General features: G+C 37.3%; 1 protein-coding gene across 6 annotated transcripts in view; it reads left to right on the top strand.

Moving 5' to 3' along the window:
* The window catches only part of ADAMTSL3 (ADAMTS like 3), a 180202-nt gene that overhangs the window by 69448 nt on the left and 95160 nt on the right, over positions 1-15594 (top strand). For all 6 annotated transcript variants that reach the window (XR_008975027.1, XM_057429785.1, XM_057429861.1 and 3 more), the window contains exon 4: positions 14170-14297. Coding sequence is in view for 5 of the 6 variants with exons in the window: in XM_057429785.1 (XP_057285768.1) it covers positions 14170-14297 (128 nt within the window). In the remaining variant the exon portion in view is untranslated. The remainder of the gene's footprint in view (positions 1-14169; positions 14298-15594) is intronic.

Genomic DNA, 15594 nt, shown 5'->3' with positions numbered 1-15594 from the left:
ATTGCATTATTTGAATTGACTGATAAATGGTGAGCAAGACCTTTTTAAGGGAAAACAAGCCTCCTTTTTGTGAGGGTGTATTTTCACAAGAGAAATAAGTAGTGCCACAAAATATGGAACATTCAAAATTGTTTGGAATCTGTCAGTGGGTGAGCTTGTATAAAATGTTAGCTGTCTATAGTGGTCTGCATAGCTCATTGGTCCCCTGCCTCTCTGGAAAGCTTCACTTAAATAGTTTATGTATTTTGGTGGAAAAAAAGTGTGCAAACAAGCAGGAAGTAGTTTCAGGCTTTCAAAATAAATTTATATATAAAACACATGAAAAGACATAAAAGATAGTTATCTCTTTCATGCAAAAAAAGAACTTCTCTGTACTAAATATGTTAAAAAAAATTACCATTTGGTTAAAATGTATGCGTGGGGAATTGTTTGAAGTTCCTTCTTGTTCTCCACACTCTCATGCAGTATAAGTGCAAATATTTTCATATTTAACCTGGATAGTGAGATGGGATGATAACAGGGAGATTTCTGACAACTAAAATGTGACTGACAACTCCTTGCAACAAAGGTAAAGCAATCGTAATTTATGTGACAAATGCAGCTTATTTTTGGTGGTGGCAGGGAAATCCATGGCATCTGGGGCACAACTTTGTTTCGATAGCTAACCAAGAGCCGATGTTGTTTTCTTTCTCTTGTGGCCAAAAAAGGAGATGGTGTTCTTAAATGAAACTTTTTTGTGGGTTTTTGAAGAAACATAATCGTAGACTCCAACCAAATGCCTACTTTATAGCCAGAACACTGATAAATGGAGGCTGGTAGAAGAAATAAATTTAGGAAAAGTATGTAAGAGTTTTTTTCCCTCTCCTTTGATCTTTATCTGCCCAGATGTGTAAGAAATCACATCCATGTCTCTAGTTTGGCTGTATCTGATGTGGAATTCAGGTGGTTCTTGTAGGTCCTCTACAAAGTCACTAGAGATACTTTCCATTGATTTCAGTGGCTTTTAAATCACGTTTTTCATTAACTGCCTGACAGTAATATTTTGGTTGTCTTTCATTTACCAGAGTGTAAGGCCGAATCAAAAACAAAACTAAAGAAAAGGAGCATTGCTGTTTAATTTATTTACACAAATTTTCCTTAAAAGTTGCATTAGCATTTAGGCTTAATTAAAAACAACTAAACCCCCCAAAACTCTTCCCTTCTCTAAACCCTTCAAATACAAGCAACCAGGGAATTATATAAATAGATATTCTTACCTTTACTATAAAAAATTCATGCGGAAGTCCTATCTTGGAATAAGCTATTCATTAGTTGGCTTGGCAGAAGGAACACAATCCAAATGAATGAGCTGCCAAGAGTATTTTTAGTGGTTTTATATGTTGCCCATTCAAACCTTGGAAAATGTCTTTAGAAAATTGGACAAACTGACCACTCATTTTTATGGGCTTTCACAAGATCTAAAAGTGAAAAACAACTATTGTATTTAGCATCTGTTAATGGAGGTTTCAGGCTACAGAACTTGAGAAAGTACTGCTGGGAAGCTAATACAATAACCATAAAATATAGGACTGATAATAGGAAACACTGGCACTGAACAGATATGGAAAGAGTCATGCTAATATTCCATATCCAGGCCTGTTACCCTGTGCCGAGTGCTAAAGATACTGTAGTTAAACATACACAGTAGTAGAGATCTGGAATGAAGTCAGAATCAAACTCCAGATAGACGAAATTGTCTTTTTCTACCATGAATACTGTTGGTTGGATAATTCTGTCTTTGGAGAATTAAAAAACAGGAACTCGGGCACAAAAGAGACAGCAAGTTGTGCTAACATTTTTCCAAATGGGGAAATAGATGTCCTTACCCCACATATGTAATGAAGCCCTCATCTTCCTGTATTTGAAGTCAGTGGCTTTTTTTCCTGTTTTGCTTCTTTGGGAATTGGGTCTAGACTTGTGCTGCCATTGTAACTGTTCCCTTGACAGATTTTTTTTTTTCCCCAAGTTGGAAGCTAGAAAATCAATACAAGGGAAACTATTCATGAGATACCAAATGAGTTTCAGTGGATTATATGTTATTTGATTCAAAGTGGACAGAAATGACAAGAGGTATTACGTTTTTAATCCCACATAAAATACCATCCTGGGAAACTGTTTTTTGCACATGAAGTTTAATATTGAAGATCTTTTTTTCTTGGCAGCACTTTTTTTTCAACCTGTGCAAAGGTGATATCCAAAACCTGCCCTCAAAACGTGTTTTGGCTTGCAACTTCTGCATATTGGTATCCTCTGCATGACGAAATATAGGTAGGACCTTTTAATGTTTTTTTAATTATCTAAAAAAACTTCCTGAAGAATTTGAGCATGTTTTGCTGGCTGTGAGAGAACACAGCTGGTGGAAGTTTAGATGACAGAATTGGTACAAGCTTTTGACTGCGAATAACCGGTGATCAAACAAAAGTTACAGGTATGACAGAGCAGCGACAGAAGGAGCTTAAGGATACATTTCACTAGTGCAGGTGCCCACCATCGAAGGTTCACAACATCTGCAAGTCAGGTTACCTTTGTGTAAAGGGAGCTCTTCACAACAATGAATGAAACTGTTCTTCAAGTGCAGGAAATCAGCTGGAGCCAGTGAAACTGAGCAAACTTAAATATTAAATTTGTCTCTCAGTTAAGCATGAGTAATAAAAAGAAACACTAAAATTATATTTTGATTTTGGATCAGTTATGCCATTGCTTAATATCACCCAAAGATCGGGTCACGGTTAAAGGGGCAAGAACTATTTTCTCTGAGAAGAAAACTCATCTTGTTAAATTTGATTTATGCTGCAGTAAAGAGGCACCATGATCAGGCTGACAAGTTTTAGAGTTACTTTGGGCAGAATTAACTTCAGTCAGACTGCTTCTCAGTTATGGGCTTAATACTTCTCTTTCAATATATTAATTTAAAATGGCTCTACACTGTGTGTTATCTACTTCAAAAATCAGGGGTGAGAAATACGTCAACATAAAACAATGCCTTTAAAATTCAAAACTGATAAACTTGATTTTTCTGTATTTATAGGAAGGAAAATTAGGATTCTTATAATTGCTGTCAGCTAACAATGTGGCTTTAATATTTTTCCTTTTGACATTTGTTCTGTTGCCAGGTGTATCTGCTTATGTTCTGTGATCTGCTTTGCATTACTTTTATAGAAATATTACCATTAAAAGTGCTACATGTAGTATTAAATAGCAGGGTGAGTCAGGAGACACGGGTCGAAGCTCTCGCTCACAAGCAAGACGTTTGGATGCCTCATCTGAGTGATATGGTATAAATGCCTACAACCAAATCATCAGTCGGGCACTACTGATAATCTTGGCATTAAACTGAGGCAAAATATCCCAATATCCAGGCGTATGAATATTGCAGATTATGGATAGACAAAATGAACAGGAAAGACTTTTCTGTACTGGCTGCTTTAGCTACAGTTTATTCTTCTGTCAGTATTTCCCCTATAAACTCCTTTTATTCATAGGTTTGGCAGTTGGCCATAAAATTTTGCTTCTAGCTGGAACTTGGCAGACAGTGTCTCAAGTCAGGAAAATTATTTTAAACAAATTTAAAAAATATATGATATGTGTTGGGGCTCTTTTTAAAGTTAGAGGTGCAGTCATTTTATTTTTCTTTTCCAAGAAAAAGGATTGGTTTCTGCAGGTTTTTTTATTGTAAATCCTCTAAACAAATTCTTAAAAAGAAAAGATTGTTGTAACCAATTAGAAAAAACCGTGAATTTTGTTTCAAAAGGATGTATATAGAGGTACATAAATGTCAAGGACTTGGGTGTTTTGAAGTTATTGCTTTTAGGGTATGGCTTTAAATTAAATACATAATTTATCATTGCAATTGGATGAAGCTTGTTTATTATATAAATTGTAAGGTAAATAGTGTGTAACTTGGAAGTAATTTTAAATGCCCATACTCCCTCTTTATCTTTATTTACTTTACTATAACCTGTCTGTAAGTCTTGTATGCAAGAGTCTCTTGGCAAGTCAAGTCTTTAACAAATTCAACATAATACTGTAATTGATAATGTTGTGGGAACAAGTAGATACCATTCTGCGAATGCGTCGAATGGTCTAGGATCCAAGTATACTCGGATCACATATGTGTATCGTGTAAGCAGAATAGCCTTTCTTACACTTCAGGGTTTGCAGTGCTAATTTGGGCAAATACCACCAGGATCACCACAAATCAGCAGGAGTGAAATTTGATGGCGATTGTGGTAACAGCTCCTGGCTTTGTGTCAGGGCCTGTTCTTCTCTGTGTTCTTACAGCTTACCTGTAGGCTCAAAAAAAGTGCCACCTGTGCTCTGCTCTGTCACTTCATTCCTACTTGTAAATTATAAGTTTGCTACCTTGATTAATTTTAATCTAGAGCTTCAGTAATTCATAGCATTCCTGCCATAGCTCTCCTTACTCTAGAAGGACTTCCTTAACTTTGGTCAAGTGGGTCTCCATCACTTGATGGATCCACAGATGAATAGATCAAGAAGGAAATGAGAAGGTCCTAAGCTGGCATAGGTGTTTTATCATGAGGTGATGAGTCTAGGATAGGTACCTGACCCCTAGGAGAATTGTTTAAGATTATTTTGTTTTGTGTTGTACTGTGTTGTACATAGAAATCATGATTTATAAGCATTCAAAAATCTGTAATCCCTGAAGTATGATGGCAATTTCATATGGCATCACAATATGGAACCCCCCTTGAAAAATAAGCCTTGGCAGGAAAGATTTTGCACATTTGCCAGTGCACCAATGTGCCATTGTGATCTTTAGATGCTTGTGGAAATCCTCTGCTTTGTCGCAGGTGTAACGCTCATCCTTTTATCAATGTTACTCTTCTCTTTCCGCTGTATGTGCTGAAGTGATGCAATTTTTAGCTTTTGAGGCAAGTTTTAAAAATTGCATGGTAAAGCATTTAAAAGAGCCTTTATTTGGATGTTTGCAAATATATTTAATAAGGTAAAAATAATGCCAGATATATTTCCCAGAAACTGGAATCTCTTTTTCTATTATGCACCTGAGGAATTCTGGTACATTGGACTCTGGCTGACCCATCATGCTGTTTATGCTGGATGCAGAACATGTGGTGTGCAGTGTGAAGGTGGAAAAACCCAGTGTATCCAGGTGCAAATTTTGAATAAGCATTTGGTAAAGCTTGCATGGACTCTTACTACTTTTATGAACTCCAGGAAATATATGGAATGTTGTTAATGCAGATTTATACATAGGCCTAGAGAAATTAACATGGAAAAATGTCCTGAAGATTCCCCCCCCCCCCCCCCCATATAGTTTGTATTTATTATAGATACACATAGTAGAAAGCACAGTGTTTATAGTTTCAAAATAGAGGGTGGGAGAGCTCTGTAAGGGGCACTAGAATCTGTCTTTGGACACTGGGATGTAATTCTCAGCTGTGCTACTCACACAGTTCACCTTCTCTTCCTCCTTCCTGTGGTTGGGATCTCATGTAAAATGGACATCACAATACATAGCCTTAAAAGCTGCCATCAGCAAGTACTAAGACTGCATGTTGCATTTTTTCACATGAAAATGTTCTCCTTAGGTCTGTGGCAAGATATCGTTGCACAGCCAAATGCAAGGACTGTGTATTTAATAATACCATTTTGTGAAGAATATTTTCTAATTTAATATAGTTATACTTAAAAGTTATATCCTAACAAGTTCTTCATGTTAATGTAATCAGTGGTATTTTAAAAAGGAATATCACATTTCTTAAACTTTTTAAAGTATCCTGTTCCTTCTTTTTTGCATATTCTAAAATTCCACCTTTATCTCACTTCCAGCCCCTGGCAAGTGTTTGCCTCATGCTGGCTACTGAAAGTGGGCAGCATGCTACAACCTACATTGCTTTCTTGGTTATGTTCCCTTTTCAGAACCTCTGAGCTTTTCTGAAGCTCTGTGGCTTTTGAGTCATTTGCCAGCTACACGTGCAAATCTTTAAGTTATAATTCTCCAGACCACTTAGAAATGGAGGGAATTGGAGTGATGCTAAACATTTCTTAGTGTAGTTTCCATTTCAGATGGGGCAGATTCAGAGGAATGAATATGTTTTGAGAGTTAAAATTTATGTATTTCCAGCTACATGTTCACATGGACTTTTAAATCTTGGAAGACAATGAAATACTAGGAACTCAGGGAGAAGTTTTTCATATTCTTGATTCTGGTCATCTGTCCTGGATGACTGAACCTAAAAGCATTAAAGAAGCAAGAACTTCTTGCCTGGCTGCGTATCACCAAAGTTGGCTATTATCCTGATGTTTGTTCTCAGGAAGCAAGATCTCTCTATGTTCTGGTACTGGTGGATGTGGAATAGCATTTACCGTTATAGACAGGGCATGTACAGGGCTCATGGCTCTAGTTAGGCAAGCATGAATGAAAACTGAGTCAAAGGAAACTGGATTGTCAGGTGCATTGTCAGTGACATCTATTTTCAGGACATGCTTATCAGGGTTTAAAAAAATTATTTCGGTCTTTGCTAGACATTTATCTGTCAAAATAGTAATTTATGGAACATCACCCAAGGAAATAAAACAGATTGCCATTATCCAGACGAGAGGACAGAGGCAAGTGTTCCTCTTGTAAAAGGTAGGTAATAAAAATGTACCTTTGGACTTCAGCATAGATCATCAAAACCTGTCAGTATTGAGTAAGACTAGAATTCATGTGGGTTTTCTTTAAACTCATCTGAACAATGTAGTTAACTCAGAAACTGGAAAAAGAGCAGCTTAATTATGCCGTAACTACTTCATTGCTAATTCCATTCAGCAGGAACATGTAGGTGCTGTCCTTAGATGCAGAAATAACTGCAGGAGCTGGTATACTAATGCAGTTGCTTTCTACTTGAAGCAGTTAGGGCGGGAACCACCATGATTCCTTCTCCGTGCCCACAAATTCCATGTTCCCTATGTTACTGCTCTCAAAGAAGGAAGGAGGTGATACAGACTCTTTTCGGTGCCAAAAGCCTCAGCTAGCTTATAGGTGCCAAACAGCCAAGCAACATTTCATCCCTTCCTGGATGCCAAAAGCCTCAAGTATCCCTGCTCCACCTGCCAAAACCTCCAACTTTGTCCTGACAACTCCTGCAGTGCAGGCCTGTGTTGTCAATATGAAATTTTGCAACACACTAACAATGGAAAATCTGGATGCAGTATAATACAGAAAAACATGCTGGGATTTGCCTTCAGTTTAGTATCAAAATGAATTACGCTGTAAATATTTCCTGTGTGTGACTGTTTTGCATGTTTTATTTTCCAAAACTTGAATTTGAATTTATTCAAAACTGCTGTAAAATGAAAATATATTGCCGAATTCAACACTGAAAGCTCTAAACTACATCTGAGCCCCCAGATGTATTCTTTCATGTAGCTGAGTAAGTCCATCATTTGCCTTTTGGCTCGTTTCTTTTTGGTGATTCTCCTTGTCACTAAGCTTTACCAGCTCATGTTTCTGAAACGCTTTTTGTTACCAGGCACTGATTGTATTTTGCAGTCGGTTCATGGTGCATGGACACCACTACACAGTAGCAAGGCCAAGTGCAAGGAATAGTTAATGAGACTGAAATAATGTTAGTATATTAAAACTAATTACTTCTAAACGTCTGCTTAAAATAGTTTCATTTCCTCCCTGGTGGTTTTTATCAGTCAAAACTAATGATGCATTGTTTTTTCTCCGGGTTCTTAAAATTCCATGTACATTCTTTTTAACATACAGAATAATTTATAATTTACTTTGGTACATATAAGTAAAAGATATATTAAACTTAATGACATATACAGTGCACAGTTAGGTACACCTAGCAGTAGTAGAAATATATCAGGAAATGTCTCAAAATGTGTCCTAATGAAACAAGTGGAAGTTTTTCTACTAAAATCAGGCAATGCAAGAACTCAATAATAATTCTTATTTGTCTGGAAATAAGTTTTGACTGTTCTTCTATTTAGTTGCTGCCACAACTGAAAGTTTTTCCTAAATCTGTAATCTGAATTCTACACCTTACATACAAAATAGAGGTGTAAATCATTTCTGTATGTGACCTTAGCAAGGAAAGAGATTTCTAGTGTAGCTTGTTGCAAAGCCATAGACATAACAGCCAGCATCAAAAGTGAAGGATACAGTTCTGAGGCTGAATAGCATATCCAATGATTACCTGCAGGTAAATACTTGTCCTTTCAGTTATGCACTCTGCTCATGGATATAGTCAACAGTGCAATTTGATACCTTTTCCACCAAGTGTAGTGTCTGGAATGAAGAATCTGGGAAATGCATCACAAGCTACTCAGGCAGGATATTTTCCCTTTAGTGCCATAATTCCTTGTGCTACCTCTCTTCGGAGCTGTTGTAGGTATGGGGAGAAGAAAATGGCATAGTGCAGCCCTGCACATGAAGTTTGGTGAATAGAACATAACCTTGTGCTTTGGAAGAGTCTGAAAGTCAGGAAAGTGTTAATAGTATTTATGGATTGTGAGAGTGGGAAGAAGCAATAAAAAGGAAATGCTTCATCTCTGTTCAAAATACCATCAAGGATGAAATTCACTCCTGGGAGAAGGGCCAGTACTGAGCTTTGGGTATTGCTTAATTTAGGCCTTCAGTGGGACTGAAGTGGTGTTTATACCCTTCAATAGGTTCTTTCACTTGGATGAATTTAATCTGAAGAATCTAGATTCTATATGGAGAAATTTAATTATACGCAATATGCTATTAAATAGCAATATGATATAGCTGTGCCAATGTAACTCCTTATGGGGATTCTCTTTTGGACTTTGGCGTGCCTTTTTGAATTAATATAAACTACTTTGATAAGAAGCCATGAGAAAAATCAAAGAGTGCTCACCCAGAGAGCTGCAGTGACACTGGTAGAGTAGCAGATGCATTGGTAAATATTCCTGCATAAGCCCTTACTTATTATGACAAAGTCTTATTTTGTGAGCCACATCACTCTAACCTGTTTGAGTAGAACATTTTATATATCCATCCAGCCCTAGGCATGATCTGCATTGGTAGATGCTGCCCAGAGATTGTATTGAATCTCTTCTAGAATATGACAGAGCTGGGCACCCTGCTCTGGGGAAGCGCTCAGGGGTATGTCACCAGGCAGGATTTAGGGTAGTCTGTGTGTGATACGTACATGGCAGAGGGACTGTCATCTGGAGTCTCTTGCAGATGAATCCCAGTGTCGGGTCTGTACGTTTTTTCATTACACATTCTGTTACAGTAATACTCATGTGTCAAATGCTATGTATGTGGTTTGTGGCTATGTGGCTTGTGTTTGTATTTAAAGTAAAAATGTATACTAAAACCTCTGGAAAACAAACATTTAAGGTATCGGAGCCTTTCTGTTGAGAAGCTGAATCTTTGTTACACTGAATGCTAAACATTTACATATCCAAGCCTTATGTAATGGATGTCTGAATAATAATAAAACTGCACAAACTGACCTTCGTTCTCTGGCACCACATCTCCTTTGAAGTCTGCATGACCAAATTCAAGACAATTATGTCATCCTTCATAACAGCCAAACAAAAGTTTGGCCAAATAATCATTTTTCTCCATATAACAGCGCTGTGTTTGATTTTTGTAGTGTGTGTCAATGTAGCTGTTGTTATTTACTGGGTGTTACAAGTGACAGTAAAAATCCCCTTGTTTTATATTAATAATCAGCCCTGGTAACATCTGGATTTCATTTTACCTCAGTACCCACTTCTGCTATACTCAGTTACTTTGAGTAGTATATTGCGGGGCAAGAATGGCTTGAAAGCACACAGACAAATAATTAGCAGACCGTGGTGTTGCAGTATGTGCCCATACGTGACAAAAGTGAAACAGAGCCCTGGATGGAAGAAGGGAAACTGGCATTAACATTTCCCCTTCTGTCCAAATCTACTAGTGCCACGCTTTGAGTAAAATTCTCCATGTACAAGGCTGTCTCTGTCAGTTAAGGGTTGTCAGCGGAGACTCAGATTGCACGTTACTGGGCCTCAGACCTTGGGGAAACCTTGGCATACTGTCATCTCAGTCTTTGAGACTCTGCCTATGTCACCAAGCACTTTAATATTTTCCCTCATTCCCTGATTCAAGTGATCTTTGCCCATGTCCATGTGCAGTGTCATGATTTAACTCTTTGAAAATGAATTATAGATTGGATACAGATTGGGATGGGTATAGAATGGGAGGAAATATTTTTTGAAACTACCTGTGTCATATAAACTGGATTCATTTCTGAAGAGAACGTTGTATAGCTTCTTAAATACTGCTTTGAGTGCAATGCTTGCATCTAACCCTGCGATTGCATGTGATGCTTTTGGAAGGAATACAGCTCCTGCTAGCGTAGCTGGATCCAGTGGAAGCGTGACGCCTTTTGCCATCTAGTTTTACGTAAAGAGCAGCAAATCATGTAGGTTGTGTTTATAGCTGGCTTAAGTTATTTTATCTGGACTCCCTACAGCTCTTGTGCCTTTACTTGATCGTGTTACAGCATGGGTACATATATGCATGTACATGCATACATTTGTGTGTGTAGGTACATACTTGCATAATGAATGTGCCTGATGTATGTGTTGTACTTCATCTGTTGCAAAATTAAACTACTAAAGGAAAAATGCTTCCATTCTAATATGGTTCGGCAAAGCTTCACTTCTGAACCGTTAGAATTATGACTGAAGACAATAAAGCCATGAAAAACTGAAGAAACAAACCACAAATGCAATCCTGATAATAATAATACTCTTTTGTATCCAATTGCAATTAGCTCTTGATTTAATTCCTAAATGAGCTTCCAAGATTTTGTTGGTTTAAATCATTATGTTGATGATCTTTATTTTGCTTCAGTTTGGTGTTGTGGTGTAGACAAATGTAATATGTAGAGTTTATGAAATCAGACAGCTAGTAAATCAGTATTATTTTGCTAGTAAATTACAAAGCGAGTGCAAGCTGCTTTTAACTCTTTCCCATGGGACAAACAGTTTGAACTAGCTGGAGTTTAAGTCAACACTGTGGGCACTGAATTAGTCAGTGATTCTGAAGAAGGCTTTGCTGGCATAAACTTCTGCTTTGATCATCCTAGTAGTTACAGCTTTTTAATTAGATACAGTTCAGAACAATGGCTTTTATCAAAGCAGTTTGGGAAGTGAACAACTGGACATTGTTTAGGGCTTTAGATGCCATTTTGTCTGTGGCTGGTTTTAATACGATGATGAAGTTAGGATTATTTTCGGCATTGTCACTGCTTTGTCAAAAGAAACTAGCTAGTTTAAAAAAAAGAGCGTGGCATGCATTGCTTTTTAAAATATCATAAGTTTAATCATTTTTCAACATATTAAAAAATGATCATTTGCCTTGGGATTGTAGAGGACAGACTTTAATTTTGCACTCATAAATTTGAAAGAAGTGACTTTTTTGTTCATCTTGACTTATTTTCATGTGCTGAGTGATTTGTTGGGAAGTGCTGAGCTCTTTTTGTTCAAGATTGAAGGCAGTTGGTTCCATTTTCAGTGTCAGACATTGCAGAGTTGGCTTGTGATGTAAAGTAAGCCCAAAGCCAGCATGAAAATTCCTCGGGGATCTTGGCAGACTAGGGCTCTATCGTTCCTGGAATGGTAGACTGGCCTATGTACACTTTTAAAGCTTTACAGTAAATGTTCATAAAATTGGTAAAGTTAGGGGAGCAAGAAAGTTAAGGAGCCACTGATGTGTTTAGAGCAGCTTCTGCAGTTTAGTGTTCAAACAGAGATAGCTTACAAAGGTTCTTTTTTACAAGCTCAAGTTTTTTGAGGAAGAGATGGAAAACTTTGGAAATGGTCAGTGTTTGTTAGCTGCTTAACTACAGGGAGTAGTGCTATTACACTAGATCTGCCTACTCTTAATGCCTTTAAAACGTGTTTCAGTAGTCCTTGGTTCTGCTTAAGTGCAGCTAAGTTTATCTATTTACCACTTGGGTTTCTTGTTCAATAGTTATACGTACAACTGTGGTGTGAATGCATCCTAACCTTATTAGTGAAATGGGCCAGTTTCTCCTTATATTGGTAAGGTTTGAATTACACATCCTTCACTTTTAATTCACTTTGGTGATTTTGGAAGAAAATAGTGTGTCTTGTTCTCGTGAGTTTATTTCTGAAATAAAATGTGGATTAAAGTGTGTTCATCTGGTTTAGTATTAAGACATATACTAATCTCTTGCATTAATCTCAATCTAGTCACTCATGAAAATCTTTTACATGGAATCATAGAATCATAGAATAGTTAGGGTTAGAAAGGACCTTAAGATCACCCAGTTCCAACCCCCCTGCCATGGGCAGGGACACCTCACACTAAACCATGTCACCTGAGGCTGTCCAACCTGGCCTTGAACACCGCCAGGGATGGAGCATTCACAACTTCCCCGGGCAGCCCATTCCAGTGCCTCACCACCATTACTGTAAAGAACTTCTTCCCTATATTCAAACATGTTTTTAACATGTTAAACTTTTTTTTTGGCACTTACGTAGACTCGAAGGTTTACTTGGATCCAGTTAAGTTTGTAATGTTTGTATCTCTTTGACTGATGATTTCTGACAGGTAGCTCTTCCATGTTTCAGTGCACTTGTTTTCTGGGAGGGGGAGTAAAGGTTCTTAAATACAAGTTAAGTTGTGCCTTCCTGTATTGTCAAAAATAAAAGGATAATGTGAATGTACTGCTTTTGTCAGAGGTCTGCTCAGGTGCCCACTTAGGTCTATGGGAGTAAAACAATTTGCTGTAAATAATCTTTATTAAAGCTTGGATGAGCTCTTAATGTTCTGTCATTTGCAATTGTATTGGGGCAGAGTAAATACCAGTCAGTGTTCTCTGTCACTGGAATAAATGACTCACTGCCTCACTTTCATCCACAATATGACTTTCATTCATAACGATGTTAATAGCCACTACATTATGTTTGAGGTAGTTTTATGTGCAAACTCTGTCACCATGGTGATTAGAGAAATTGGTGTTTTCCTCTCAGTCTGGGTGTAATACAAAGTTCTAAAAAGTCTTAACTTGTTTATAACTGGCCCATCGTATGTCTGATGACTCTCAGGGAATCGTTCTTTGAAGTTTTGTTATGAAAACGTGTGCATGATATTCTTTACAAAAGACAAATTTTAAAGGTTGCAGAGACAGAGGAATGAAAGTAGGATGTAAATGGAACAGCTGCTGAACGGTTGTGGCGAAGTCAAAGAAATGCTTGGGGAAATCATGAATTTAGTCACCCTATGCTTTCTTCATGAAGAAAATCAGAAACCAAAAATACTCTCTTGAAGAAGGACATGACTGAATAATTTGATTCATATTACTTTTTAATATTGAAGAATTATATTTAAGCAACCATTTTCTAAAATGTTCTGATAAAATTCTCTAGGAAATGAATAGGATACAATGCAAGTGAAAAACGACATTTTTAAAGGTCACTTGAAGAATTTTGGCCTTTGCCACAAATCTTTCATTTTAACATTTATGATATCTGGTAATAATGTCTTTGATGCCTGTGTAAATGAATGTAAGCTTAAATAAGTGTATAATTGGTGTAACCTAGAGATAACTCTATAAGTGATCTTTAATCTTTTCCCTGATCTCTTTCAAAGTAATAGCACTTTTTGTAATGAAGCTGTATTCTTGGTTTGCTTCCCTGATTGCAGTTCTGGGTGTGCACTCTGAAAGATTTGATGTGCTTAATTTCTGTACTACTGCCTGAGTGCAGCCACACTTGGGATAAAAAGAGACTTTAGTCATCTTATTCGTTCTGGGTATGAAACTCCTTTGGTTAGGATCTCAGAAAGCCCAGCACCTGCTCAGAACATGATGACTGTCCTGGCTGCTCTAGATCTACTGTGTGATTTCTATGCAGAATGTTGGGAATGACAGCATATTTGTACATAGCAGTCCTTTGGCTGAAGGCACAGCATCAAATACACTTTATCTTAAAAGACTTCACTTCCTTTCCCATGTAATTATTATGTATTGAAATAGTAAATAAATTCAAAATACTGTAAATAAGCAGCAATGTATGTAGTACTATTAATGGCAAGCAGTAAAACATATACCAAATAAATTAATGTGGGTTGGTCTTTTTCTTCCATGTTCAATTTTTTAGACCTCCAGAATTACTCGCTCTGATGAAGATAAGGATGGCTCCTGGGATGCCTGGGGAGCCTGGAGTGATTGCTCACGGACATGTGGCGGGGGAGCCTCCTACTCACTGAGGAGGTGTTTAAATGGCAGGTAAGCCATAGACTTATGTGTATTTATTCTTCTGCAGCTCTGATGTATTTCCCTATCTTCATGTCTGTAGAGAAGCATTATTTCTTCTGTTTATGGAACCAAGTAGTGTGCACAGATCAAATGTTATGAAATACTCCTTTTAATATACTTTTGTAATATATTAGATAAATATCTTAGCCTTCAACTCTGATAGAACTTTAGCATGTTATTAAATATGTTTGTGGAATAATGAGAATGATTTAGTATGGTCAAATATTGAAAGAACTCCCTGTCACTGTAATATAAAGTGAATGGTGAGTTACCTGCATACAAACCAGCCTGCACTTGAACATTACTTGAAATAATGTCCAAGTGCAGGCTCCTCCATGTCTTCCCTGTAATGAAAAACAAGTGACCTACTCTACGTATAGATGTACACATGCTGCTTTCTGTTAGGAAACTTTTCCTCTGCCAGCACTTCTTGTGCAGTGGTCCTGCGTTTTCATGGATAAGCCTTAGTGTAACTGGAAGAGAGCAGTGTGTGTGGTGAAAACAGTTTATCAGTAGTAAAGCTGGACTAACATAGGATTTGTTGCTACAGTCCTAAAAAGAGGAGTAATGCAATAGACCTGTAGTCAGGCTAGAAGAGATCCCAACCAGCTGAGAAGTATCTGTGGTGGTGTACATAATTGCCTGCTTTGCTTGAATTATTCTGGAGATTTTTAAAACTGGTAGTTATGCTTAAATTTCTGTTTTGTTGAGATTCCTTAAGTTAAATGCAGTATCACCCAGGAATTTGATTTTTCTTAAAGAAGGCTTGCAGTGTGACACACTAGTGAAGTGCAAACTGTGTAAAATACGTAGCTAAAGATGATTGATTAAAACATTGCCTGTTTCTTTAGTGAAAAATGCACAAAAGGCTTTGAGAAAAGCAAGAGTTCAAGCAAGAAGCCGTGATATTCTACCAGAGCGTTAGGAACTATGAAATGAGCTCAATAAATTGCAGCAATATAAATTCCACTGTGGTTTTATTAATATTTTTAATGTGTTCCCCTGTGAAAAACATGTGTTTTCCATACCTTGACAAATGTGTACTTTCAAGGTTTTTTTTCCTGTGTGTTTTATTGTTGTTGTAATGTCCAGGAAATGTGCAATTGTGAAACAAAGTTTTCACATTTGTGTGTATCATAAACATTTTTAACTTGCATGTTCCGATGCGATCTATCTTGCAAAAGATTGGAAATTTGAGACATGTAATACCTTGAGCTTGCAGAGCTGTACCTTCAGCTGAGCTTGTTGAACTCTTGCTTCAGGCATC

Source organism: Pezoporus wallicus, unplaced genomic scaffold (assembly GCF_028554395.1).
Source record: "Pezoporus wallicus isolate ANWC-B61680 ecotype Strahan unplaced genomic scaffold, APGP_CSIRO_Pwel_v1 contig_3952, whole genome shotgun sequence".
In the NCBI taxonomy this organism is placed as follows: domain Eukaryota; kingdom Metazoa; phylum Chordata; class Aves; order Psittaciformes; family Psittacidae; genus Pezoporus; species Pezoporus wallicus.
The sequence above is the reverse complement of the archived record's forward strand: the minus strand, read 5'-3'. Positions and strand labels throughout refer to the sequence as shown.